This window comes from Miscanthus floridulus, chromosome 15 (assembly GCF_019320115.1).
Source record: "Miscanthus floridulus cultivar M001 chromosome 15, ASM1932011v1, whole genome shotgun sequence".
Classification (NCBI taxonomy): domain Eukaryota; kingdom Viridiplantae; phylum Streptophyta; class Magnoliopsida; order Poales; family Poaceae; genus Miscanthus; species Miscanthus floridulus.
Genome location: NC_089594.1, coordinates 29,374,656 through 29,401,855, shown reverse-complemented (window position 1 = coordinate 29,401,855; position 27,200 = coordinate 29,374,656). Strand labels below are relative to the sequence as shown.

General features: G+C 44.5%; 2 protein-coding genes across 2 annotated transcripts; both read right to left on the bottom strand.

Moving 5' to 3' along the window:
• Positions 1–328: 328 nt before the first annotated feature.
• Positions 329–4,816, bottom strand: LOC136508490 (calcium-dependent protein kinase 28-like). Its single transcript, XM_066503171.1, has 7 exons — positions 3,751–4,816; positions 3,133–3,276; positions 2,866–3,018; positions 2,652–2,767; positions 1,272–1,439; positions 961–1,185; positions 329–858 (listed from the first exon to the last, which is right to left on the bottom strand). Exons 1-7 carry the CDS (start codon positions 4,358–4,360, stop codon positions 727–729), a joined length of 1,548 nt encoding a protein of 515 aa, XP_066359268.1. The 5' UTR covers positions 4,361–4,816; the 3' UTR covers positions 329–726.
• A 10,308-nt stretch (positions 4,817–15,124) lies between these two features.
• LOC136509017 (probable sodium/metabolite cotransporter BASS1, chloroplastic) lies at positions 15,125–17,907 on the bottom strand. Its single transcript, XM_066503811.1, has 7 exons — positions 17,473–17,907; positions 17,233–17,373; positions 16,566–16,721; positions 16,374–16,495; positions 16,151–16,288; positions 15,969–16,029; positions 15,125–15,517 (listed from the first exon to the last, which is right to left on the bottom strand). Exons 1-7 carry the CDS (start codon positions 17,872–17,874, stop codon positions 15,329–15,331), a joined length of 1,209 nt encoding a protein of 402 aa, XP_066359908.1. The 5' UTR covers positions 17,875–17,907; the 3' UTR covers positions 15,125–15,328.
• Between the last annotated feature and the right edge of the window lie 9,293 nt (positions 17,908–27,200).

The window sequence follows — 27,200 nt, the reverse complement described above, 5'->3', positions numbered from 1 at the left end:
TAAATATCTCTGCAGGAACACCTGGAGCACAACACTGGTTTAACCATGTCTGAACAAATGCTCTGCACATGGTAGATTCTGAATCCGCTATCCCGTTCCTTCACCACATGAAAGTAATGCGAAACATACACAGCAAAACATAATTTACGAGTTCAGACATAATTTGTCACAGTATCATCCACAGCATATATATATGAAACGCCTTTCCTCATCAGTGAGGAGTTCAGAAAGATGGAAAAGCAAGTATCACGTGAACAACAGCAGGAAAGGATGGAGGCAAATGATGTAACCATTCCTAATAATACTGTGATGCCGAAAAAACAATGAGTTTTGACAAATCATCAATAATAAATAGGTTCATGAGAACAAGTTTACAAATCCGTTGATACTTCAAATGGGGACCTAGGTACCTACCTTATGGGACAACAGCACATTTTACACTGAGAACAAAGATCAGTAATGGTACACAAACCTGAAATTATCAACAACAATCATGACAAGACAACAGGACTCAGGAGTAGCATAACATGCCATCTTCAGCACCTAAAATTTGTCACTGGTACCACAAAATGCTCTTTCCACTAACTACTAGTACCACTGAGAAAATTTTAACCGCTTTTTCTGTGGCACTGGTACTAGATCAAAGTCTAATCAATCCGCGAAAGCTGTTGAGGCACGGTAGACTTCAGATGGGAGCATCTGCAAAGTAGAATCCTCTGATAAAAACTAGGTCTCAGTGGGCTTCAAGAGTTCACCAAGATTCACATGCAAGCTGTTCCTCATGGTTCGCCTTCCTGCTCCACCAGCATTGCCCTTTCTCATCATCGCAGCAAACTCACTATAATCAATTTGCCCATCCTGCAAAATGATGTATAATTTGGCAGCACCCAATTAAATGAAGATGAGGTAACAGACAAGTACGGAGATGGAGACGAAAAAACAAGGATGAAGAAGACTAACATTGTTCTGGTCCACATCTTTGATCATATCCTCAAGATGAACATCAGAAAGACCGAACTGTTCGCATGCTTGTGAGAGCTCATCAATTGTTATGAAGCCACTCCCATCCTTATCAAAGAATGCAAATGCCGACACCAAGCTTTCCTCCCTCTCCAGTTTATTCATGTGCAAGGTAGCCGCTAAGAACTCTCCATAATCAATGGTTCCACTGTTGTCAATATCAGCCTGATACAGAGGACAAGCCCAGATTACAATCTCCATGGCTCCAGTAGAACTATTTTATTTGGAAAATATACAATAGTAGCACTTACTGCATCCATCAAAGCCTGGATTTCAGGTTCCATCAGATCCGAGCCCACCCTTTTCAGACCATCCTTCAGTTCATCATAAGTTATCGTCCCACTGTTGTCAGTATCGATCATTTTGAACAACTCCTTTAAACCCCCAATCTCCTCCTCAGATAGACTTTCAGCAATCACCTGCACGAACCAAAGAAATGCCTCTGAAAAAATCAATTTCCATGGTCATTGCATGTTGCACATGCCATCGTCTCTTTATCATTTATCAAGCATTTTTGCAACCTCATGACATGCTCTTTATGTGATAAACTAGTTCACCTCGAGTTCAAGCAAACAACATTTTGCACAACCCATAGTGTAAACCTGAGCATTACTTGTTCCAGTACTGTGTCAGCCAACTAGTAAAAGCAAAAACTCTCTTCTCTTCAAAGAAAAAAGAAAGGACAACACGTTCTTCTGAACCTCTATTTTGAAAGCATTCTTCTGAACCTCTGTTTTGAAAGTTACAGTTGCTGCCATTCGTGGCATCCTGCTGCTAGTGTTAGGGTGTGTTTAGTTCGCGAAATGAAAATTTTTGGGTGTCACATCGATATGTCGGAAGGATGTCGGGAGGGGTTTTTGGATACTAATAAAAAACAAATTACAGAACCCATCAGGAAACTGCGAGACGAATCTAATGATACTAATTAATCGGTCATTAGCACATGTGGGTTACTGTAGCACTTAAGGCTTTTCATGGACTACTTAGGCTTAAAAGATTCGTCTCGCGATTTTGCCGAGAACTGTGCAATTAGTTTTTTTTTCGTCTACATTTAGTACTCCATGCATGTGCCGCAAGATTCGATGTGACACTTTGGGTGAAAATTTTTGGGAACTAAACAGGGCCCTTCAATCATGGGTTCAATAGCTTTTGCTGATCAGTAGACCTGTGGCCGTAGTGCAGCTGATGGGATTGGAGACAGCAGGGTATGGGAGCACTGTTCTTTTGGAAAGAAAAAGGTTTCTTGAATTATGAAAAAGAGGTGTAGGTGACATGCAGGCCAGCTTTTTGTTTATAGTAGGACATAAAAAACAACAATAGGAGGTTAAATAGACTGGCTTACAAAGTTCTGATTTTTAAGCAGATGTGTATAAATTGGCCTTTCTGAATAATAAAGGGGAGTAATATGAACATAGATTTAAAGGTAAGTTCACAAAAAATCTAGTTGACATGGAAAATAAGGGGAAATAGAAAAAAAAAAGATACATACAAAGTTAACACAAAACTAGTAATAGGTTGTACGGGAATGTCATAATAGAAATGAAGCATGAACCGAACATCGCCACTAAACAAAGTTCTGAATTTCGTTTGCAACATAATTATATATCAACAGTGGGATAAAAAGATCTTACCCTCAATGCCATCTTCTTGAGCTTGTTCATTGCAGAAAAGTTTTTCAGCCTTGACAAAACAGCAGAATCAATAGGCTTATCAGGTGCAACAGCATCATCAACAATCCATGGATGACCTGCAATAGTCAATGTCATAAAAATGACACAGGAGCACAGGCATGCATATGAAATCTAAGACAGAGAGGGAGAGAAGCCATTCAGGCAGAAAACTTACATAGAACCTCATGAGCAGTCAATCTCTTCGTAGGATCCCGGGTAAGCATCTTACAGACTAGATCTTTAGCACTATCAGAGATACTTGGCCATGGTTCAGATTCCAAATCAAGTTTGCCTCGCAAAATCTGCCTGAAGATCCCTGCTTCACTCTCTGATGGGAGGGGGGAAATAAGAAAAAAAAATGCACATGTAAACATGCCAATATCGGTAAACAGAAATGGATCTCAACCTAGCAATTCAATGGTTGGAATAACAAACAGTTTACCTGCCCAGAATGGGGGTACACCACATAGCAAAATGTACAAAATTACTCCAGCACTCCATACATCAGCTTCTGGGCCATAACATTTTTGAAGCACCTCAGGGGCAACATAATAGGGGCTCCCAACAACATCAGCAAATTTATCACCTGGAGAATGGAAAGGTATAGCTTTCAGTGTGTGTTCTATTAATAACTTAAGCAAGCAGAAGAGAACACTAAATCAACTGAGGGGCTTCATTAATCACTATGCACTATGTTACTAACAGCTGACGTTTAACACAAATTGTATTAGATGTGTACAAGAAAAGGCTGTTCTTGCCACCAACCTTGAAAGCCTTATTACTATTAACAAGGATTGAGTATTAGATGTTATTATAGTTTTGATGTCTGTGATAGATTTTTTTTATGCTAGAAAAATGAGATGTTATACAAATCACACTAATAACTAATAGGATTGCTGATGTACCAAAAAGGCAAAAACAACTAATAAGAGCACTAGTCCCTACCAAACGCAATGCTAGCCGTTTACCCACATATCACTAGAGCATGAGGGACCAACTAGCAACATTATACAGCACAAAATTTCAAACCAAACAGCATAAACATTGCATAGATACGCACCAGGCTTGTAGAACACGGAGAGCCCAAAATCAGTGGCCTTGAGCGGAGCATCCTCGGCGGTGCTCGCGAAGAGGAAATTCTCGGGCTTGAGGTCCCGGTGCATGACGCCGAGCGAGTGGCACCCCTGCACCACCCCGACAATCGTCCTGATGAGCTGCGCGGCGGCACGCTCTGTGTAGTGGCCCTTGGCGACGATGCGGTCGAAGAGCTCGCCGCCGGCGCAGAGCTCCATGACGAGGTGAACGAAGAGCGCGTCCTCGTACGCGCCGCGGATGCGGACGACGTTGGGGTGCTCGGAGAGGTGGTGCATGATCTGGATCTCGCGCCACACGTCCTCGTAGTCCTCGCGACACAGCAGCTTGCGCTTGGGGATGGACTTGCACGCGTACTCGGCGCCGTCCGCCTTGCCCACGCACTGGTACGTGGTGCCGAACTGCCCCTGCCCCAGCTTCTTCCCGATGCGGTAGTGGTCGCGCACGTTGTCCGTCTTGTGCGGCAGCACCGAAGCCGGCCGCCCACCCGACCCCGCCGTCACCGGCGGCGGCAGTCGCACGTGCGCATTGGCGCCGCCCGCCTTCCCCCTGCCCGGGCCTTGCGGGTCCGGCTGCATTGCCTTCGGCGGCGGCGGTCCCTCCCCAGATCAAGAACCGTAACCGAAAGGACGCCCTGCCTTTCCTCGGCAAAACGTGGCGAGGCTCGACGACCGGTCAGAAATGGAAACCTTTTCCAACTCCGGGGGGCGATTCCTAGTTACTTTCCGGAGGAATTTACGCCGATTGAAACCGAACAACTGAAAAGATTGGATCTCGGCGCGGGGAACCCTCGCCTATGGGGAATCTGGGGGAATGGCTGACGAATTGGGCGAAACAAAGGAGCTTTAGCGGAGGTTTATGTGCCTACGCACGCCGAGGAACGGAACGGAGAAGAGAAGACAACGGCAAGGCGAAGACGCTAAGCAACGGGATTGCTCTGTTTCCCTGTACCCTTTTGGATTGATTGATCGATTCTTGCGGGGATTTAAAGAGAGGTCACATGCGAAGGTTGGATTTTTCCTCCATGTGAGGGTGGAAATCTAATCGGCCAGGTTTGGTGATTGCTCGGGGCTTGGATTGGGTATGCAAATGGGAACGGATCGCTAGGGCATGTGGGGGAGCACGTCGGTGGTTATCGTCTTCGCCTCCTTGGCGAGAGGCGGAGGGGGGGGGGGGGGGGAAGACAGGACACAGGAGGAAGACAACGTGGTCGGAAACTTCCCTTTCCATTTGTTTTATTATTTTTTATTATTATTTAATTTATTTTCCTCCCTTTATTATCCAAGTAGTATCTCTTGCCACTCACTTACTGGATCTGTTAAATAAATATATATACCCCTCCTATATACAACTTTTAACTGCATATCCTTTATGATGAAATGGCTTTGTAGTTTTTTATTATCGTTTCAATCTAAACGTCTTTATAAAGACTAACTTTGAAACTCATGGTCTATTTACCTCACTATTTAATTAGGATATTAGTGTTCTTACCCCTGCTTTAAGGCTAACTGTGATTTTTCTCTTGTTTTTGTGATTTTACCTTGAATTTTTAATTTGTAGCCACCATTTTCCCTAGTTTCACACTCAGTTAGCTAAAAGCAAATAAATGACTAAAAATTAAAAGACTATATTAACCCCTGATTTTATTCTAACTCTCCCGGCTTTCGTCAATGCTTAATTACACATGTGTAAATTGTTAAAGTTTGCTTAGATTTGGAATATTTGTAAATCGATTACATGTTGAGTCAACTCTTGTCCAACGTCAATCCCTAGGTTGAAGGAGCTCTTTTGTAAAAATAAAATAAAAAATGTTTCAAAAATATTGTCCAGATTTTGATATTAAAATAGAGGTTAAAATCATAGAGAACTCAAAACACATGGGGGCAAATTCACATGGAAAAGGTAACTTTTTAAGCCAGAATGACAATAAACAGATCAAGGGTAAGCTCTCATATGACAGGAGCAAAATCACAACTAGACTTTAAAGCAAGAGTAAGAACGTACACAAGAGCCACATTTTAATCTGATTGCAATGCCTTGACAAGCTAAGGCCCTGTTTGGTTCTCTAGTCCATGAACTAAAAGTTTTAGTCCACTTTAGTTCATGAACTAAAAGAGGATTAAAGTGGTGTTTGGTTTCTTAAACTAAAATGGACTAAAGTAAAGAGAGAGGACAATAAATGAGAGGTATGGGTGTCCCCAACAACTTTTAGTCCATTTTAGTCCAGTTTTGTGGACTAAAAGACTAAAGGATTTTAGTCCACTTTTAGTCCAAGTGTTTGACTGTTTAGTCCAACTAAAGTGTAGATTTTAGTCCAAAATACTTTAGTCCATGGGAACCAAACACCCTCTAATATTAGCAAGTCATGGGAAAAGTTCAAATCTATGTATTCTCAAATAATTTGTTTATAAAGCTAAGGTGATAAATTGGCACCCTAATCTAGTTCTAGCGTGAACTGGTACGAACAGTTAATAAATGATGGTAGGCATGATCAACTAGCTTATCCAATCCGAGGTTGATGACTATTGCTAGGAGCCATCGTTGCAAGCAACTATCCAGATTGGATAATTTTCTATGTTAAATTAAATTGAGAACACAATGTTAAAATCATGCCAATTCCGTAATTCGGGGCCCATGATTTTGTCTCCTGATTGATGATGGTAATGTAGTGCTATAATATGTGCATTTTGTCTAATAGATACCATTCTTCATTTACAAGTCATTCAAATGCAATATTCCGACGATCAATTATTGGTTTTTCCGCGTCCAAACTAGCGCAATACTATGGACGTTTCTTTTAATTAGACTAACCCCTTCAATTACATGTTATTCACTGACTGAGCTCTAGGTTCACCTGCCGCATGAATTTGCGACATTATTATCCTACTCTAGTAAAGCTATTTCTCTTGCCCTCGAAAATGAATTGAAAGCTGTTGAAGCCATTTATCTTCTTTTTGCACTAGTCCACTACAATGCAAAAGCTAGAGCTACTAGAAGCCTTACGAAATGAAACTTTTCGATGAACAACTATTGATTTTTAGATACGTAAGAGCATCTTCCAGAGTTCACCTATCCAATTTTTTAGGTCAAATTAAGGTTCATCAACAAAATTCACCCTCCAACTGTCCCATATCCAACCTCCTACATTAGTGCTATCCTAAATTATACTCTCTCTCAAATTTGAGAGGACATGTTGTCTTTGGTATATGTTATTTGAGATAAGGGAATTGTTGTGAGGAGAAATAGCTAGGGAAAGAATTTTAAGTTAGTATGCAATGTATATAGGAGAATTAAGTTTAGGATGATTCTTGGAGATGCTCTATGGAGACCATATATGTATTTTCTTTCTTTTTTTGGGGTGGGGGGCGGGGAGGGGTGGTGAAGAGAAGTTGTTGCGTAATAAATAGCAATAATCTTGTTGGCCAGCTAAGTAAATAAAGTTTTTCAACAATGTCTTTCAATTCTTATTTTTATTATTGCTACTTTTGAAAATGGAAGCTACTTGTGTGAGTCATGTTAAAAAGAAAACCTATCTATCAGTAAGTCCTGAGTTACATCAAAATCTTATTTCGATCAGTAGCATACTGTATATAGTGGCACATTGCATCATCACAATTTTCTTATGACTTACATAAAACGATTTGATGTCCCCATTTACACGTTTGATGAGTTCGTTTATGGAATTTTTCTTTTTTCTTTTTATTTTTACAACACAGGGTGAGCCTACGAGCTTTCTTGACATATATGCTAAAAAATAATAAAAATGTTTTGCAAAGATGCATGAGGAGGAAGATGTGTCAATATGTGCAATAGAATGAACAATAAGACGGTAAGGGACCATGACGTCTAAGACGGGGTGAATTAGGCAATTTAAAAGTCTAACTCTAAACTATGACCTCTTCTTCTAACCTTAGCAAAACATATGCAAAAAATAAACTATCTAAATGTGCAACTACGGTTTTGCTAGTGTGTTGCTATCTCTACCGTAAAAAGGAGTTATGCAAACAATGTGAATGCGGAAGCTAAAAAGTAAGGTAGAGATATGCAAACTCTCGTCGACGACTCCAGTATTTTTAGCGAGGTATCAAGTGCGCAAGCTTCCCCCTAGTCCTCGTTGGAGCCCCTCGCAAGGGCCAAGCTCCCAGTCGGGTAACTCCGTGGATAGCCCCGGGCCTACCGGCAAGCCTCTCCCGTACCGCTCTCCGCCGCCTAAACTATCAAGCTTTCGGCCGAAACGCCGCGGGCCTTGTTCCCTTCCGTACACGGTGGCAGCCACGGTTGGTGTGATCTCGCAAGACTACAAGCCCCTCCAACGTACAACAATGGTGCGCGCAAGTACCAAGTGATAAGAGGTGTGCAAACCTCACTAAACACTAGGCCTAAACCTATAGCAAGCGCATAAGCAGTGGTCTAATCAACTTAAGCACTTCGCAAAAGCACCTATGCTAATCACCTAATGAATCACTAAGCACTATGCAAGTAGAGATCACTAAAATGGTCTATTAACACCCTTGGTATCCACTTTACTCGAATGGCCGGTTGGAGGGTCTATTTATAAGTCCCACTGAGAAAGTAGTTGTTGGGGACGAAACCCACCTTTCTACTACTGACCGGACGTTGTTGTCGTCCTGACCGGATGTGGCCGGTTGTCCCGACGGTTAAAGCTAGCGCGTTGATCGGACTCGACGCTGAGTTCGGTCACTGTCGATCGGACGTGTCCAGTCGCGCTGGCGCCACTCTAGAACCTCTCTGGACTCGATCAGACGTTGTAGTTCCTGCGTCCGGTCGATCACCCTCCAGCGTCCGTTCAGTGCTGAGCTATTGTCGCGACGGTGAACAGTGTCATCGTTGCGTCCAGTCACTTGAATCCTCAACGTCCGATCGCTGCTGCTGACGCCTACCGTTGCCGAGCACCTTGATCGGACGCATCCGGTCGCTATAAGGACCTCGTCCGATCACCTCTGTGAAGCTCGTTTCTTCGCGATCTTACGTCCCGCTTGGTTCCTATCTACGTGCTTGGACTTTGCTTGATATCTTGGGTCTTCTCTTGTGCTTTTAGGGTCTTGCTTATGGTTTTGATCGTGGGATCATCATGTCGTCTTCGTACAAGTTACGTCTTGCACCCTATTGAACTACAAAACAATTACTTATAAATTTATTAGTTCAATTTTGTTGTGTTGGTCATCAAACACTAAAATCTAAAATAAATGGATCCAGGTCTATTTTCCTTACCAAAACTAAACAAGGACACAGTCAATAAAATATGAAAAGACAGTGAAAGCCGTTAATTTTTCAATGAGAACGTGCGTCCCCACTAATGACGTCTCCTTGGCATCTTTGACTTCTTTGCACCAAACTCATGGGCAAGTCTTCCGACGAACCCAAAATCATTAGATTCTCCAATCCTCAACATCAGCAAAAACGTTAGAAAACAGGGGGAAAAAAGTGTTTCATGGCTCTCTGAAACTGCCGTTGTTGCCTTCTTGCTCTTAACACTAAACTTAAGGGTCGGAACTGTGTTTCTGAACTTCTTATTGTTTTTTTTTTCAGAATCTGGAATTCCTGTCGTTGCCTTCTTATTCATTTGTAATATGCCTGTTTCTGTTTTAATCCTGGAAATTAAACTCTAATCCCAAATGGCGAGAATAAGCATATATATAAAGAAAAGGGTAGAGCTGAGCACATCATTTCTGTTTTATTCATATCCACCGTGTTTTGGTTTTCCATGTTCCATTAGTCATGATTTCATTTATTTCCATCATTATTACATAGTCACCTCCTCTTGACACCCGAGCAGGCCTGTTAGGGTTCCCCGCCCTGGTGCCCTCCGAGGCGCCGGCGCCGGCGGCCCCCTCCACCTCCTGTCCCCCACCATGTTCCGCCCCCGAGCCTCACCTTCTGTGCGCCGCGGCTGGCCATGGTGAACCCGCCGCGCGGCTGCCGGCCATGGGGGCCTCCCTGACGCCGCCGGTGTCGGGCTCCTCGTTTCCTTCTCGCCTCCCCCGTGCTCCTCCCTTCCTTAGTTGGAGGGCTCGCCGCCGCGTCCTCAGATGCTGGGGCCGGACGCCGCGGCCGCTGCGGTGACCCCGGCGCCGCCCCAACCCCTCACGCCACCGGGGGGCAGCACCTCCGCCGCCTCGGGTTCCCTGCCTCCTCGCGTGGGGGCCAGATCCGGCGGGCCAATGCCCTCTCTAACGCTAGGGCTGGGCGCGGGCGACGACGCGGTGCTCTCCGCGGGATCCGACACTGTGTGACCCTCCATGCCGCCACCGCCACCTCCGGCGAAGACAGGGCCCACCTTCGTGGCTGCCATGGTCACCGCCATAGCCGGCGTTGAAGCTTCTCTGTCACCACCAACGACGACACCGGGCCCCCACACCGCGGCCAACTATAGCAGCAGCAGTGTTGAGTCCGCCCCTGCAGGATACGGCGCTGGAGTGCCTCCGTGGATTCCCTCCCCGTCCCAGCCTCTGCCGACGTCGGGATCCACACTCTCTCCGGTCGTGGCTCCGCTCTACCCTACTTCAGGAGGGCGCACGAAGCTTTGTCGGTGGGCGGACGATGACGGCGAGGAGTCCGACGATGACCACCCCACATCCTACCTGGATGCTGTCCGTCGGCTGGCGAAGCCGGTAACAGCGTCCCCGTCGCACGCCTAGCTTCATTCAATCATGGTTTTGGACCATGGTGAAGCAGATGCTAGTCGACAGGGACAAGGAAGAAGACGGAGGAATCACAAACGACCGTGCCCCTAGCTGGTGTGCGGCATGCCTGCTCGGCCAGCGGACGGCCGCGTCCCTGCCCGCCAACGCATCGGCCAGCGCAGACGGGTCTCTGCTCCTAATGCTGATGGGTGGCGGGGGATCCTCCCCCGACCAAAGACACGACCTGTGGCCCCCTCGGTTGAGCCTCGCCAAAAGCAGCTCCCGTCGGCCCAGAGGATCCCCGTAGAGCTTCGCGACAGATGTTTCAACTACCTCTCCTACTCGCATAGAGTAGCGACCTGCCGGTTGCCACGGTGTTGTCTACACTGCCACACCTTCGCCCACATCGCCAAGGACTGCAGGCGGATCAGGTCTGCTGCGACGATGAAGGCGAAGGGTGGCGTTGCTCGTGGAGATGAGCCACCGTCCCCCAGCACACGCCCACGGCGGCCAGTCGAGGTCGGTCGAGGCTGCGGGGGGGGGGGGGGGGGGCGGTAGAAGCCGGTGGCGGCGCCGGAGCAAGCCGGTGAGCGACACCAGCATGGACGCACCCGCCGCCTCCGCCGACAACGCTACTAGCTCTACCGCTGCACACTACCTCCATGTGCCAGATCTGCTAGTGCTAGAGCTATGCGTGAGCACGGGACCTCGCGAGTGGGTCGACCCGATGCTGGAGGAGTTCATCGCCTCGCACGTCGTGAGCCGGCCACCAAAAGCACAAGTGCCTCAGTGTCCGCCCGCCACGACTGCTCCTCATGATGAGGAAGCGTCGCTGGTGGACATCAGTTCTCCGGCAAAGGCTTGGACGACGGGCTCGCCTACGCTGTCGCCGGAACAGGGGTAGCCGCCAGTCACGCCACAGCGGGCGGGACACGCCGTGGTGGCCGAGCCGTGTTCCAACAACATACCCCTAGGCGAGGACGCGATCACCCCCACCCTACCACCGTGAGGGGGACACCCGCCGTCATGGATGACGAAGTGTGCCCACAAAGCCCCACTATCCCCCCAGCCGTGGACACGACCACACCTTTCGAGGAACACGGGAGCTCCGCCACCAAGAGGTTAAAGCGGTTCACCGTAAAGATCCAACGTAAGGTGTCATCGCCGTTGCTGCCTCAACCAGAGGTGGAGGCACAACCAAGGTTGCCGACTCGTAGCAGGAGGATTGCCACTCAGGCGCTGTCACGCGTCCCGGCTTCGAAGCGGGGAGAGGTGATGGTGATGAAGCGGATGGGCTTCCTCGACGGGCAAACGAGGCCTTTCACGGCGTCCACGGACACCTACGACAGCATCTTTGTCGACCAGCTCAATCCCTCGCATGCTGAGGCAATGCATCAGCTCTTCCCAGACCCGCAAGGAGAGCGACCGAGGCGCCGCGCACGCCAGCGCGTCCGATGATGGCTACGTAGTATGATTAGCGAGTAATAGCCCATGATCTTTTATGCTAGGACGGGCAGAGGCGATTGTATAACACTAACACCCCCACCCTAGTGTGTCATGTTCGTGGTGCATCATTATAACTTTCACTATTTCTCGATCTTAATACAAAGATGCGCAAATCTTTTACGTATTCGAGAAAAAAAATAGTCAAGCGGCATGGGCAAATAATGGATCTTGATGCCGGACATTTGGATATCATCTTGATCGCTATCTCTTCAAAAGTAAATTGTACTACCCTCTCTGTGTCTCACACACACACAAACAAAAGAATAATTGTACTGAACTGTTGATCTCTCGCTCTATTCATCAGTACGGTTGATATTCAACATGTTCGCTTGGTCGTAAACGATCGTGGATTATAAGCCAGAACAGTATTTTTCTCTCATACCAAACTAGCCAGCAGTAATAATCCATGATCGTTTCAGCCGAAACGAACAGGCTGATTGTTGCTGCGAACAAGCAAACAAGGAGTATGATTGTTATTGACATTGTTTCATTTTTTTCAGAACATAAGAAAGTAATCACTGTTACAGACATGACTGAACAATTAGTAGGAACAAGCTAGCTGATTTTTACCTAAGAGTAGAATTTAAGTAATACCAGCTGTTCTCTTTGATCTTGGGAAGCATCACCCGCAACTGGGAGGCAGAGACTAGTTAAATCACAGTCACAGCACATGATTCACAGACCATATGAGAAATATACCCTTGATCCCTCCCCGGTCAGTGTGAGTAACTTTATTAATCTCCACTTGAACAAGGATGGGAGACATCAACCTCGGCAAAGTAACATAGACAAAGGGAAGCCAAGTCAGCACCCACTCACTCCTATGCAACCTCTTCTGAGCAAAGTCAATAATAGAGCCAAATGCTTGGCTATAAGTTAAATTATAAGAGTTAAGTCATACAATAGTTGTCTCTTATTTGGCTATAAATTTTTTTATTATTATTATGTAGTACCATGTCTTACTTTCTCTTTTCTACTCATCCTCACATACACTATTGTTTGGGCCCACAGATGTCTATGCTTCCGTGCCTAGCTTGGTACTAGAATAAGAGTCAAGCTCCCTTCTCTCTCCTTTCTTTTCTACCTCATATCAGCAAAAATACTGACTAGCTTACTATAAGCCCATTACTGTCCCTGCTCTTACTGAGCTCGCAGCAGGCCATATGAATGGTCTCATGGATTTACGAGGCACTGCAATGAAAGATTGCCATGCATCTCTTTGTCCTTAGGAATCATATGCCAAACCATATCAATGACAAATTCCTTTGGGCACATGGCTCAACAGTACAACAAAGAGAAACATCTTTCATCACAAATTTGACCAGGCAGTTTGCAACCTTATGCATGTTCGTTCATATATCTTTCACATATTTTGACCGGGCAGTTTGCCATCAGATAAGCATTGAGCATAATAATGGCCAAGTGGAGGATGCTCTTGTCTTTCTGGAGCAATCCAAGTGGAGGATTTTAATACAAATTTGACTTGTTATATGCTTGACGACTCATTCACATGATAGCTTCCTTTGACCATATCATACTAAGTTGCTAGCCACTAACCAAGATTCAGAAAAAACGAGACCGGATCTGGACATGCTACAGTGCTGACCATTCAAACTCAAAGCTAAACGTTCCAGGTCATCATTGTTGAACTCCAAGAAGAAGAAGAAAAGCTGGTAAATTGTGTTGCCCATGATCCTACAACACTGGTTTATTGTTAATCAGACCTTTAAAGTAAGCATTCCAGAACAGTATGATTCAGCTCCCAGAATATATAGCAGCAAGTGATTATCATGATTCCACAGCTGTGCAACAGATTTATGTTGCTCTGAGTCTTCAAATTTTCCTGTGTCATGTGTGGATGGATGAGATCTGCCTTTCTGCTCTGCTCTCATGGTTCCATGAATCTCACCAACCAACACACCTCTGTGGGGCAGTGGCAAGCTTTGGTCATCATTAATCCTTAGCACTAGCACAACCGCACAAGCGCATGGCTGCAAATGGTACATGTTCTTGGCTGATGCCGTTGCACCGTAGCCCTGTTCACTTGGGCTTGTTTGGCTGATAAGCCATGACTGAAAGTATTGTTGGCTGATTTGGTGTGAGAGAAAAATATTGTTTGTTGGCGCCCTGTTCACTTGGGCTTGTTTGGCTGATAAGCCATGACTAAAAGTACTGTTGGCTGATTTGATGTGGGAAAAAAATATTGTTTGTTGACGGAAAAAATACGGCTTATAAACCAGAAAAGCCCAAGCGAACGGGGCTTTGTTTGCAGGCACATCATTGTACCAGGTCACATGCAAAATTATTTCTCAATTTTCAGTACTGAAAAGGGACCCATATATGTTGGTGCTGGACCCCTGAACTGAAATGGGGCTCATTCAAACAAAAAAAAATAGAGGTAAATAGGCTCATCATGAGCTCTAAGAAATATCAGAATAGAGCTAAAGAAGGCTCTTCTTGGGCTCTAAATAATATCAAATATTGGTGGATGCAACGATCCCAGACTAAGCTTGCCGTTTTAGAACGAACTTTTTTTTAACGTAAAGTACTAAATTTGCAAGTCAATTTTCCTCAAGCCAGCATTCAAGTGGCGTATGTCAACAGAAACATATAGCTTGTTTCAGAAACATGGTTATGGAAAACAGTGGTTTTAGCCTACCTTCCAAATGATAATTGGAGGGGTTTTTTGACAGGGCACATAGAGTAATTTCATGAGACACTGCACATATTATAAACATAATGCGAGTTATTTCTCCACTTACCTTGCAGAGAAGCATAATGCTAATGCAGTTTCTGGACTGCTTGGCGTGATACTATATGACAGCATACCTTCTCAAGTTATTTATTACTAAACTTTCTACAGTGTTTCCTGACTAACTTCATGCAACCTCATTTTTTGGGAAAACAAGGCAAAACCCTAATATGGTAGGTAAATATGTGGAAACTGGGCTAAAGCAATGACCGCAAATGACAAGCTATCGAGCTCAAACTAGGCCTCATGGTTGCCACCAATTGATTTATGCCGGAGTGGCCAACACAAGATAGGAACTCCAAAGCGCTACCTCCAAGGAAGTGCATGAGGCTGAAGGCCCTGCCTCGCCGTCCGTAGACCAGAGTTTTTTTTTTAATGCCGTCTGTACACCAGAGTTGGGCATTCAGTCATTCACCCATATAATTCAGACAGGTTGTCTGTAGACCAGACCTGGGTCCTCCAATAATTAAGATAGCAAGATTGTTCCAAGGGTTACAAAGCCAACATTCCAGAATCATCAGTGACCCCCAGTTCCCCAAAACGATCAAAAGTACTCAAAAGGTATACGGTCAGGGTTTCAACGCTGCGCATATTTGAGTAGTAGATATGACAGAGGAGGTTAAGCACACGACAGTAAGAGTAGATCATGCATTGGTTATGTCAGTGGTTTCGTTCTCTGAAACAGAAGGACTGATAGATTGCCATATGAGACCTAGTGTGCTACCCATCATGTTCATGATGACAGCTGAGAGTGCAGGAGGCAGGGCGACCAAGGATGAGGAGAAATGTGCAGTTGCTAAAACTACCCCTAAGGATGAGTTTTGCATTCCTACCTGCAATCCAGAAGAAGAAAACCTATTAAACATTGAGCATTTTTCATAACACCATGCACAAATTAATTCTCTTCATTGCAGTTCTGAAAGACAATCAAGTAGAAAGCATTGTACAAAAAACATGATCAAAGCGACAGAATTATTGTTGCAAGATTTCTTATCCATGCTTGGAATTTATGAGCTTCACTCACTACATACAATATAATAGTCTACAGGTACTAATCTCTATGGTCACAAATAAGTGATGTTTTCAGACAACATATGATCTGCAAAAATACAGCCTTGTCCGCTGTTTGTACACCTCTTAATTTAAATGTAAGTGTGCTGGAAGACTTGCTTGATTTGTCTAATTTAGTATTCTATACATGGTTTCAAAACTGGATATATAAATCCTCCATTTTACTGGCCATATTGATTGGGAAATGTGGTTAGATCTGGTCAGGATCCATACCTCAATAGATATTGCTCTCCTTTGTTTTTCTTTGAAACCACCTATAGCTGCTGCTGTATACCTGTTTGTCATAGAGCCATGTAAACATTTAGAAATCTGGATGACAAGTGGCCACAACTTCTGATACAAAATTTGTGAAGTGCACTACACATAAAGGGTATAGTAAGCATTCTAGTGCTCACCCGACAACGAAACCAGCGAAATGCAGCAAGAACACAGAGAGCATGACAATCCCGATATCTCCAGAGAAGAAGTTTCGATTCACAGAGGATGCATCGGCAATTGTCGATCTTAGGCGCACAAAGTTCTCAGAGAAGACACTGTAACATTAAAGAAAGGGTAAAAGGATGCAGAGTTTCTGCTATTCCAAGCCAATATGGCATGATAAATTTGAAGGATATGAACCTGCTTGCCAGAAGCGATGAAGCCAAGACTGCCATCAGAGGTGCAAAAGGAGTCACAAATTGAACTACTGATGGGAATGCAGTTTGTATCGATGAACCTAAAAGAATTGGGGCAACAACCACCTGAAGGGGAAAAAGGTTAGAGAAAATAGTAGTAATTTTTGTTATGCAATGACAGCATCAGAAATTTCACCTGCAAAGTACTGAGAGAGAGCTTCACAGCATCCACAGGAATATAAGCACCAGCAAGAATTTTCGTTAACAGAGGAGTAAGGAACGCTGCAGCAAGAGTGCTGCAGACAGTCATCACGATCGATAATGGAACATCACCTTGAGCAACTAAAGTCACCTGAACCGCTATATGAAACAATTAGGTAAGAGAGAATCCAGGAAACAAATCCAAAAGAAAATGTTGCCTGACCATGTGTGTCCAATAGACTACCAATACATCTGGGGATTAAAAAAAGACTCATGAAGCAGGAAAACAGAACTGCTTATAGCTGTTAACAAATTGCAACAGTCTTTTTTTCAATTTTTCAGAAGTTGTGTAGTATTGTCATGTAAATAGGTCAAATGTGTACATTTCTGCTTTTAGTGCGTGTAGGAACTTCAAAAGCAGCTAGCTTATACTGAAGTTAAAACAACCAAGTAGTCTGCTACTATTGGCATCTTAATTCCAATGTTCAATGAACACAAGAGCCTGAACTCTGAATTGCATAGCTATTCTTAGTTTGGCCCTTCAAGCTTTCAGTTCACTTCAGTAAATAAACCGGCGAAGTGAATTTGGCCATAGGAATAAAATAGAAGGAAAAAAACAGAAATTGGGAGTGTGACAAACTGGGTTCAGCTGATAGTCTTACCACGTTGGATGCAGTTCCTCCAGGACAGCAAGCCAGCAGGATGAGTCCAGCTGAGAGGGACGGGGGAAGCCCCAGCGCGTGGCTAACGATCGCGCCAAACGCTGGCATTATGGTGTACTGCGCGGCACACCCGAACAAAATCTGCAGCAGCCAGCAGGAAAACACCTTGTTGAATCAATCAACCAACAAAAATCTGCAGATCGAGCGATAAGGGATCCGAATCCGGGTCCGGTCACGTACGGCGAGGGGCCTATCGCGGAGGAGGGCGGCGAAGTCCCTGAGCTGGAGCGTGAGGCCCATGGCGAGCATGATGAAGCCGAGCGTGGCGGTGTAGGATCCCGGCGCCAGCGCCACGAACCACCGGAACGCCTCGGGGCGCGCGACGGCCACGGAGGCGCCGGCCGCGACGTAGGCCGGGTACAGCCCCGCCGCGGTGGACAGCGCCGCGTGCCACCGCGGCGCGGGCGCGGGGGCGGCGGGCCCGGGGGGCGCGAGGCATTGGACTTGGAGGAGGGCGGGAAGGCGCAGGCGCCGCCTGGGGAAGGGACGAGGGGATCGTGATCTCGGTGCGATCCGGGAGGTGGAGCTCTCGGCGGGGATGGGGCGGAGGCGGAGGGGGAGAGAGAGGAGGAGTGGAGCCATGGCAGGCGATGGCGTGGCCGGCTCTCCTGGTGCGCGGTGGTTGGTTTTTGTCCCGTGCGCGCACGAGTACTGTATGTAGACTGTAGAGATTTTTTTTTAGTTTTAACATTTTTTATAAACTAATTTTAAATCTAACTCCGGTTGCTTTTTATTTCCAAATCTAACACTTTTGGCCGCGCCTATTGCCATGGCGCGGTGAAATGCCTGTACCGCGTCATGCACGGTGGCGCGGCGAAAGGGCTGACGTGGCGACGACCGAGATGTTGACCGATGACGTGGCAGGATCTATCGCGCCACCGATCTTGGCGCGGCGCCGCCGCGCCATCCATCACGGCGCGGCAGCCCCCGGCTTGTCATTTCAGAGATAGCTTGCACAGCTATATATTGGATGGGCTTCACAACGTAGTTGAGACCAGTCTGTTACGTCACCATCAGTAGTCATCTTGATCACTAGGGCTTTCTATAGGCTACGTACATTTATTAATATGTGCACTGAACCTATCTCCACTTCATGCATGCATACCATGTATTTTACTGGTCCATTGAGCAACTTTTGTGTATATGGGGCCGAACTAGCTGTATGTATCTTGTCCACAAGTTGGAAGGGATGGCGTGTATTATTATATCGTAGTTCTTTTTTTAATACAAAAGGAAAAAAGAAGAACTACGGTACTCATTGTGTCTATGCTCATTGTAAAACGAGACGGATCTAAATAAACTAATTAAAGCGTTGTGCACACATGCAGCTGCATGCGCCGGGCCTATTTGGATTTTTTTTACAACTTTTAATATATAACATTAAAGCACAGTACATAAGTGTGGGAAAAAATTCTCACATTACATAGCTCAAACGAGTTTTACTGCCATCCTATCCGGCGCGGAGGGCCCTCTGTTGGGGGAAAGCGCGGGTGTTGCAGCCTTCTGCGGCGGCCCCATGACCATTTTCTCCGGCTGTGCAATGGCAACGCGCCTTCTCCGAGCTCGTCGCAAATCAAGTGGAAGAAGGAACAACGAAGCCATGGCGGCTTTCCAGACGGCGGCGGACGGTTCTCCTAGCAACATCCGTTGTGTGTCCTGTGATCCCCTTCGGTGTTCCTATGTGAAAACATCTAGGCCCCTAGTTGGGTTTCGGTGATTAATGACGATACATGATTACTATGACAAACATGTGTTTTGCAGAGGCAATTAAGTTAGGTCATGATAATGGAGATCGATTGGGCTATCATGGTGGTCATGCCCCTACGATGAAAATTGTTTCGGTTTTCAAAGGATGGACGACAAGGTTAAGGATGGACTAGTTCTAAGTATCGATTGGAGTTAAAGAGACACTTAGAGTAGTTTAGGACTTTATTTTTCCTTTGGCCGTACTATTAAGGGGTATAGATGGGTAGCTTGACTAAAGTGAGTCTAGTGAGTTAGGTGTGGTGCACACTTGATGAACCTAGCACTAGGTAGCTCCTAAAAAGCCATTAGATCCATTGAAGCAAACTTCATTCACGTATGATCAAAAGTTAGAAGTGAATAGAGGGTCAAATGCTGACTGGACGTTGGTTTCGGTGTGACCGGACGCTGGCGCAGAGTCCGGTCAGTACATTTGATCAAGGTGACGTCATCTGGAATGACCGGACGCTGAGAGGTGAAGTGACCGGACACTGAGGGCCAACGTCCGGTCGACTCCAGTAAAGTTCTAGAGAGGGAAAATCATGACCGGACACGTCCGGTCAGTGCTGACCAGACGCTGGCCAGCGTCCGATCATACTGTAAACACTGGAGTTCGAGATGAACTGGCCGGCGCGTCTGGTCATCCCGCAGAGGCACATAACGGTTCATTTTTCAGCCCATGTTATAAATACTTCCTTCATTCATGTGTAGGGGTACTTTTGCTCATTTCAACAGCTGAGAAACACCTTTGAGAGTACCAAGAAGAGCAAGATCCTAGTGAGGTGATTGAGATTTGAGAATCCCAAAGAGAACCCTCATTAGTGAGATCAAGAGTAGCAAAGTGTGCATCCACCTTTCTCATTAGGCTTGGCGTGGTCAAGTGAGAGTTCATGCTTGTTACTCTTGGTGATCGCCATCACCTAGATGGCTTAGTGGTGATTCAGAGATTGGTGATCATCCGGCGGTGCTTGTGGATGACCCAACTCAAGTTATGAGCGGTTGTGGGTGATTCACCGCGATTGAGTGTCGAAGAATCAACCCGTAGAGAGCACTTGATCCTTGCGCGGATCAAGGGCGAGCTACACCCTTGCACGGGTGCTCCAATGAGGACTAGTGGGGAGTAGAGACTCTCCGATACCTCAGCAAAATATCGCCGTGTTCCTCCTTCTCTCTTTACTTTGAGCATTTACTTTGAGCAATTCAATTCTTGTCATTTACATTCTTAGAATTGCTATACTAAAGTAGGATTGGAACTTAGGGTACTAAACTTTTGTGCGTTAGATCAATAGAAATACTTTTTAGGCATAAGGGGTTAATTGGGCTAACCGTAGAGTTTAATTATTACAAAGAAATTTAGAATTAACCCAATTCACCCCCTCTTTTGGGCATCTTGATCCTTTCAATTGGTATTAGAGCCTCATGCTTACGTATTTAAGCTTAACCGCCTAGAGAAAGATGTCTCACGGGGATGGACCTTCTCCTATCTTTGAGGGGAATGATTTTCCATATTGTAAAATTCGCATGGAGGCGTACTTAGAAGCTCTAGATATTGGAATACTTAGAGCCGCCTCACAAGGCTTCCCAAAACCTCGAGATGCTACTAACCTACAAGGTGATGAGGTGAATTATGAGAAATGTAATGCAAAAGCTCAAAACATCATCTTTAGAGGTCTTTGCAAAGATGTGTTCAACCGGGTGAGGAACCACAAAGACGTCCATACACTATGGTCAGACATTTGTGCACTCTATGAGGGAACAAAGAGTGAGCGTGAGGAATGCTATCATCTTATCATGAAAAAGCTTAACTCTTTTGAGATGCTTCCTAAAGAATGTGTTAATGAAATGTATTCACATTTGAATGTTCTTGTAGAGGAAGTCAATGGGCTTGAACTCACTCAAATGCAACCATCCGATGTTGTAAGAAAGATCTTGAGTGTCCTCTCTATTGACAAATATAGGCACATTGTGACCGTGCTTCATCAAGGTGATCTTTCCACCGCTACACCGACATAAATCTTAGGAAAGATTAATGCTCATGAGATATACATACACATCACACCTCAAGATGGCTCATCCTCTAACAAAAAGGAAGAAAATGACTTAGCATTCAAAGCTAATCAAGAGAAGGGCAAAGCGAGGCTTGAGTATGAGAGCTCAAGTGATGATGAAGTTGATGATGCAAGCCTTGCTCTTATGGTGAGAAAAAACTGCCAAGATGCTAAAGAAACTCAATAAGAGTGGCATCAAGTTTGATAGCAAGAAGAAGGTCTTCACTAGCTCTAGAAGGAAGCCAATCTCTGAGATGGATTGCTATAATTATGAAGAACTTGATCATCTAGCTCACCAATGCACAAAGTCCAAAAAAGACAAGTTCAAGAACAAGAACAAGGGCAAGAAAGATGACTCAAGTGATGAAGATGAGAAGAAGAAAGACAAGCCATACAAGAAGAGAGATGGCAAGAAGGACTTCCACAAGAAGAAGAAGAGTGGAAAGGCATACATCGTCGGTGATTGGCTCACGGACATTGATTCATCTAGTGGCTCATCCGATGATGATAGTGATAATGAGAAGGTGGCCACCATTGTTATTAACTCTTCATCATCTTCACCGCCACCATCGCTATCATCCTCTACACACCTATGCCTTATGGCCAAGGGTGAACGCAAGGTATCAAATGATGATGAGAGTAGTGGTGATGAACATGCTAGTAATGATGATAGCGATAGTGATGATGATGAATATGAATCACCTTCTTATGATGATCTTGTTAAATTGCTAAATAAATACTCCAAGATCATTATAAAGACTAGAGCTAAGAATGACAAGCTAGAAGCTAAGAATGACAAGCTAGAAGCTAAAAATGATTCTCTTTTAGCTAAATGTGATATAGCCGAAAAGGCTAGTGTTGAGCTTAGAGAAGCAAATAAAGCTATGTCATCTAAACTCAAAGAGCTCAAATCTTCTAAGAAAGAGTTTAAAGATAAACTTGAGAGGATGCATAAAGAGCTCATCACTAGCCATAATATGCTAAAAGATGAATATACTACTCTTAAGATTAATCATGATAATCTTGTTATTGCTCAAGAATATTTATCCAATGAGCCACATGATGCTACTAACAATGTTGTTAAGATTGATATAGCTACATCATGTGATGACTTGATCATTGAGAGCATTGAGCAAAGTTCTAGTAGCAAGGGCAAGCAAGTGGTTGAGACCGATGATTATGATGAGTTTGTCAAGCTCAAGAATAACAATGAAAAGCTCAAGAAAGATTTTGAAGAGATCAAAAGTCACAACAATATTGTGCTAGAAACTCTTGATTATGATGGTGAGTTGATGCTTGAGAATGAGAAGCTCAAAGAAGAAAATAAGAAGCTCAAGGAAGAGAAAAACAAGGATGCTCTTAAGGAAGAGAACAAGAAGCTCAAGTTGGAGAAAGAGCATCTCAAGATTGGATTGAGCAAGTTTACTAGAGGCAAGTATCTTCAAAGCGAGCTACTAATGAACACCGTCATGAAGATGGATAGAAGTGGCATTGGATACATGGCAAACAAAGAGAAGAAGGCTCAAGCTCAACAACAACAAAAGCCAAAGAAGTGTTTTGAGTGTGGACAAGAAGGCCACTTTGCTCATGAGTGCCAAACTCCACCACCACAACCCTTGCCCAAGCATGCTCGACCTTTTGCCTTCAATACTCACTACATGCTTAGAAAGGATTCTAGTGGAAAGATAAAAGTCATGTTCTTAGGACCTCCCAACAAGAATAGGACTAAGAAAATTTGGGTTGCTAAGTCACTTGTTGAGAAGGTGAAGGGCCTTCAACAAGTTTGGGTTCCTAAAGCTTGATCTCTTGTGTGTAGGTGAACTACAAGACCGGTGGAAGTTATTGGGTTATTGATTGTGGTTGCACACAACATATGACCGATGATCCTCGTATGTTCACCTCACAAGATAAAGAAGTAGATGGATAAGAAAGAATCATATTTGGAGATAATTTAAAGGGCAAGGTTAAAGAATTGGGCAAAGTGGCAATATCAAATGATCATTCTATTTCAAATGTGCTATATGTTACTTCATTGAGCTTCAACTTGCTATCCGTTGGACAATTGTGTGATCTAGGCTTCCAATACTTGTTCACCGAGAAGGAATTTGTTGTATCTAAGAAGGATGATGATCAAGTGATATTCAAAGGATTTAGATACAACAACCTATATCTAGTGGACTTCACCTCCAAAGATACAAATTTGAAGACTTGCCTATTCATCAAAACAACACTTGGGTGGCTATGACATAGAAGACTTGCTTATGTTGGGATAAGCTCACTCAAGAAGCTAATGAAGAATGACTTGGTGAGAGGGTTGAAGGATGTGAAGTTTGAGAAGAACAAGCTTTGTAGTGCATGTCAAGCCGGCAAGCAAGTTGCAAATACTCATCCAACCAAAGCTTTAATGTCAACCATAAGAGTGCTAGAACTCCTTCACATGAACCTATTGGGGCTAACAACATACAAGAGTTTGGGAGAAAATCTTTATTATCTTATAATTGTTGATGACTATTCAAGATATATATGGGTATTCTTTCTTCATGACAAATCCGAAGTTGCATCTTGCTTCAAGAAGTTTGCCAAGAGAGCACAAAATGAGTTTGAAGTAAAGCTCAAGAAGATAAGAAGTGACAATAGGAAGGAATTTGACAACACAAACATAGAAGCATATTGTGATGAAGTTGAGATCAAGCATGAGGTCTCCGCAACATATACTCTTCAATAAAATGGTGTAGTTGAAAGAAAGAACCGGACATTGATCACTCTTGCAAAAACAATGCTAGATGAGTACAACACCCCTGAAGCTCTATGGGAGGAAGCTATCAATACCGCATGCTATGTATCCAACCGCCTATTCCTTCATAAGTTCTTTGGCAAGACACCTTATGAGTTGCTCAATGGGAAGAAGCCAGATGTCTCTTTCTTTGGGGTGTTTAGTTGCAAATGCTACATCTACAAAAAGCGGCAACACCTAGGGAAGTTTCAAAGATGTTGTGATATTGGTTTTCTTGTTGGTTACTCATCAAAGTCCAAAGCATATAGAGTATTTAATCATGCTACCGATTTGATTGAAGAAACATATGATGTGGAATTTGATGAATCTAACGGTTCCCAAGGAGCATATGAGAATCTTGATGATGTAGGTGATGAACCATTGAGGGAGGCTATGAAGAACATTCCGGTTGGAGACATTAAGCCTAAAGATGATGAAGATGATATACAAGTGATTGATCCACCTTCTTCATCAAGTGTGCTACAAGATGATGATAAAGATGGAAGAGTAGAAAATGAAGACACCCATGTCTCCCATGATCAAATGGTGGTACAAGCATAAGATGTTGATGCTCCACAACCTCCTCCTCAAGTGGTCACTAGAAAAAATACACCTCTACTATAAGATCATCCATAAGATCTCATCATATGGAGTCCATCAAAGGGTGTAATGACTCGCTCACAAAAACTGGCTTCATTTATTGCTCATCACTCTTTTATCTCTTGCTATGAGCCTACCAAGGTAGAAGAAGCTCTTCAAGATCTGGATTGGATAAATGTCATGCATGAAGAGTTGAACAACTTCACCCGCAATAAAGTTTGGACTCTTGAAGAGCGGCCAAAAGGAGCAAGAGTCATTGGAACAAAGTGGGTGTTCCACAACAAACAAGATGATCAAGGCATAGTTGTGAGGAACAAGGTAAGACTAGTTGCAAAGGGGTTCTCTCAAGTTGAAGGATTGGATTTTGGAGAGACCTTTGCACTGGTTGCAAGACTAGAAGCCATTCGTATCCTCCTTGCATATGCATCACATCATGAAATGAAACTATATCAAATGGATGTGAAAAGTACATTTTTAAATGGCTTTATTAATGAAGTAGTCTATGTTGATCAACCTCCCGGGTTTGAAGACTCTAGATATCCTAATCATGTTTATAGGTTGTCCAAGGCATTATATGGGCTTAAGCAAGCCCCAAGAGCTTGATATGAGCGCCTTCGAGACTTTCTCATTGAGAAGGGCTTCACCATCGGGAAGGTCGACACCACACTATTCACCAAGAAGCTTGATGGGCACATCTTCATTTGTCAAGTGTATGTTGATGATATTATCTTTGGATCCTCAAATGAAGATTCTTGCAAAGAGTTTGGTGAATTGATGTCAAAGGAGTTTGAGATGTCAATGATTGGAGAGCTTACATTCTTTCTTGGTTTTCAAGTCAAACAATTGAGAGAAGGGATTTTTATCTCTCAAGAGAAATATACCAATGATCTTCTCAAAAGATTCAAGATGGATAAATGTAAGCCAATCAAGACACCAATGCCAACTAATAGACATCTCGATCTAGGTGAGGGAGGTAACACGGTTGATCAAACTCTCTACCGCTCTATGATTGGTAGCTTGCTATATTTAACCGTATCTAGGCCCGACGTCATCTTTAGTGTGTGTATGTGTGCTAGATTTTAAGCTAATCCTAAGGAAACTCATTTAATTGCCATAAAAAGAATCCTTAGGTATATTAAGCACACACCAAGCATTGGCCTTTGGTATCCCAAAGGAGCTATATTTAAGTTAGTTGGCTATTCCAATTCGGATTATGTCGGTTGTAAAGTTGATAGAAAAAGCACATCCGGAGGGTGCAATTTGCTTGGTAGATCACTTGTGTCTTGGTCCTCCAAGAAGTAAAATAGTGTGGTTTTGTCCATCATCGAAGCGGAATATATTGCCGCGGGTGCTTGTTGTGCACAAATACTTTACATGAAATAAACTTTGCTAGACTATGGTGTAGTTCTAGAAAAAATACCTCTTTTATGCGACAATGAAAGTGCGATAAAACTTGCAAATAATCCGGTTCAACACTCTCGCACCAAGCACATAGATATCCGTCACCACTTTCTTAGAGATCATGTTGCTAAAAATGACATTTTATTAGAAGGTGTAAGGACCGAGGATCAATTGACGGATATCTTCACTAAACCGCTAGATGAGGTGACTTTTTGTCGATTACGGAATGAGCTCAATGTTCTTAATTTTAGCAACTTTACTAAAAGATGAGCTTGTGTTGTCCCTTGCATTGCATTGTAAATATATAACATGTTTAATCTTTGGTAATCCATATAGGGCTTGTCTAACATGGTTAAGATAACCGTCATAAAGCATGTGAAGAAGCTTAACCTTGGATCAAACTTGACAAGCAACTAGATTTGCTTTCAAGTATTGCATTGCATATGCATGAATGTTGTTTTATCGTTTATCTTCAATTGCCCTCTTATTGCCTATTTTCATAAAAAGAATAATAGTCTAAGGCAAAATATTTTTGAAAAACATGAGGGTTTGAGAGAGGTCACTCACATCAGTCCCAATTAGTGTTTATTTGGGTCTTATTGGAGTTGGGACTTAATTGAGAACAGGCAGCACGAAGGACTTTGAAGATTCGCTAGAAAAGGAGTGATCGGACGCTACACCGGACTCTGATGTCTAGCGTCCGGTCAGTTCACAGGAGGTGAACCTACTGCGAAGGAGTGACCGGACGCTGAAACAGTGTTCTCCCAGCGTCCGGTCAGATGGTGGCTCTATGTCTGGTCGATCGAAGACGAAGGAGACAGCTTGCACCGGACTCTGGCTACGTCCGGTTGGTGTCCACTGGACGTGTCCGATCATGATTCTAGGGGATTTGGACCTCTCTAGAATCGACCAGACGTTGGGTGGCAGTATCCGATCGCTACCACCGGAGCGTCCGGTCAGTTGAAAAGGTGCGGGATTCAATCTCTTTCCTGTTTTCTTCTCTGTCACGTCGGGGGACCCCTTTATAACTGCAAGCCGCCCGTGCACTTTGACCTATCCCACTGACATCGCCGCCTCACTCTTGCGCCGCTGGTCACCGCACCCCGCACCGCCGCTCCCTACGCCGCCCGTCGCACCTCCGTGCCGCGTGCCGCTACCACCGTTCTGCACCTCCGCACGCCATCGCCCGCGTTGCATCGCGCCCGAGCCACCGCCACCGCCGCGCGCCGACGCCATCATGCTGCCTAGCTCCACGCCGCTACAAGCCCGTGCTATTCCGCAAGCTCACCGCGCTCTGCCCTAGCTGTGCAGCAAGCTCTGCCACGCTATCCTCTGCCGAGCTG

Coding starts and splice junctions, on each gene's coding strand:
- LOC136509017 (XM_066503811.1), bottom strand. CDS start 17,874: ATGGCTCCACTCCTCCTCTCTCTCCCCCTCCGCCTCCGCCCCATCCCC. Junction 17,374..17,472: donor TCCGCGATAGGCCCCTCGCC/GTACGTGACCGG, acceptor TGGCTGCTGCAG/ATTTTGTTCGGGTGTGCCGC. Junction 16,030..16,150: donor TTCGCTGGTTTCGTTGTCGG/GTGAGCACTAGA, acceptor TATGACAAACAG/GTATACAGCAGCAGCTATAG.
- LOC136508490 (XM_066503171.1), bottom strand. CDS start 4,360: ATGCAGCCGGACCCGCAAGGCCCGGGCAGGGGGAAGGCGGGCGGCGCC. Junction 2,768..2,865: donor GACTGCTCATGAGGTTCTAT/GTAAGTTTTCTG, acceptor TGACTATTGCAG/GTCATCCATGGATTGTTGAT. Junction 1,440..2,651: donor TCAAGAAGATGGCATTGAGG/GTAAGATCTTTT, acceptor TGGTTCGTGCAG/GTGATTGCTGAAAGTCTATC.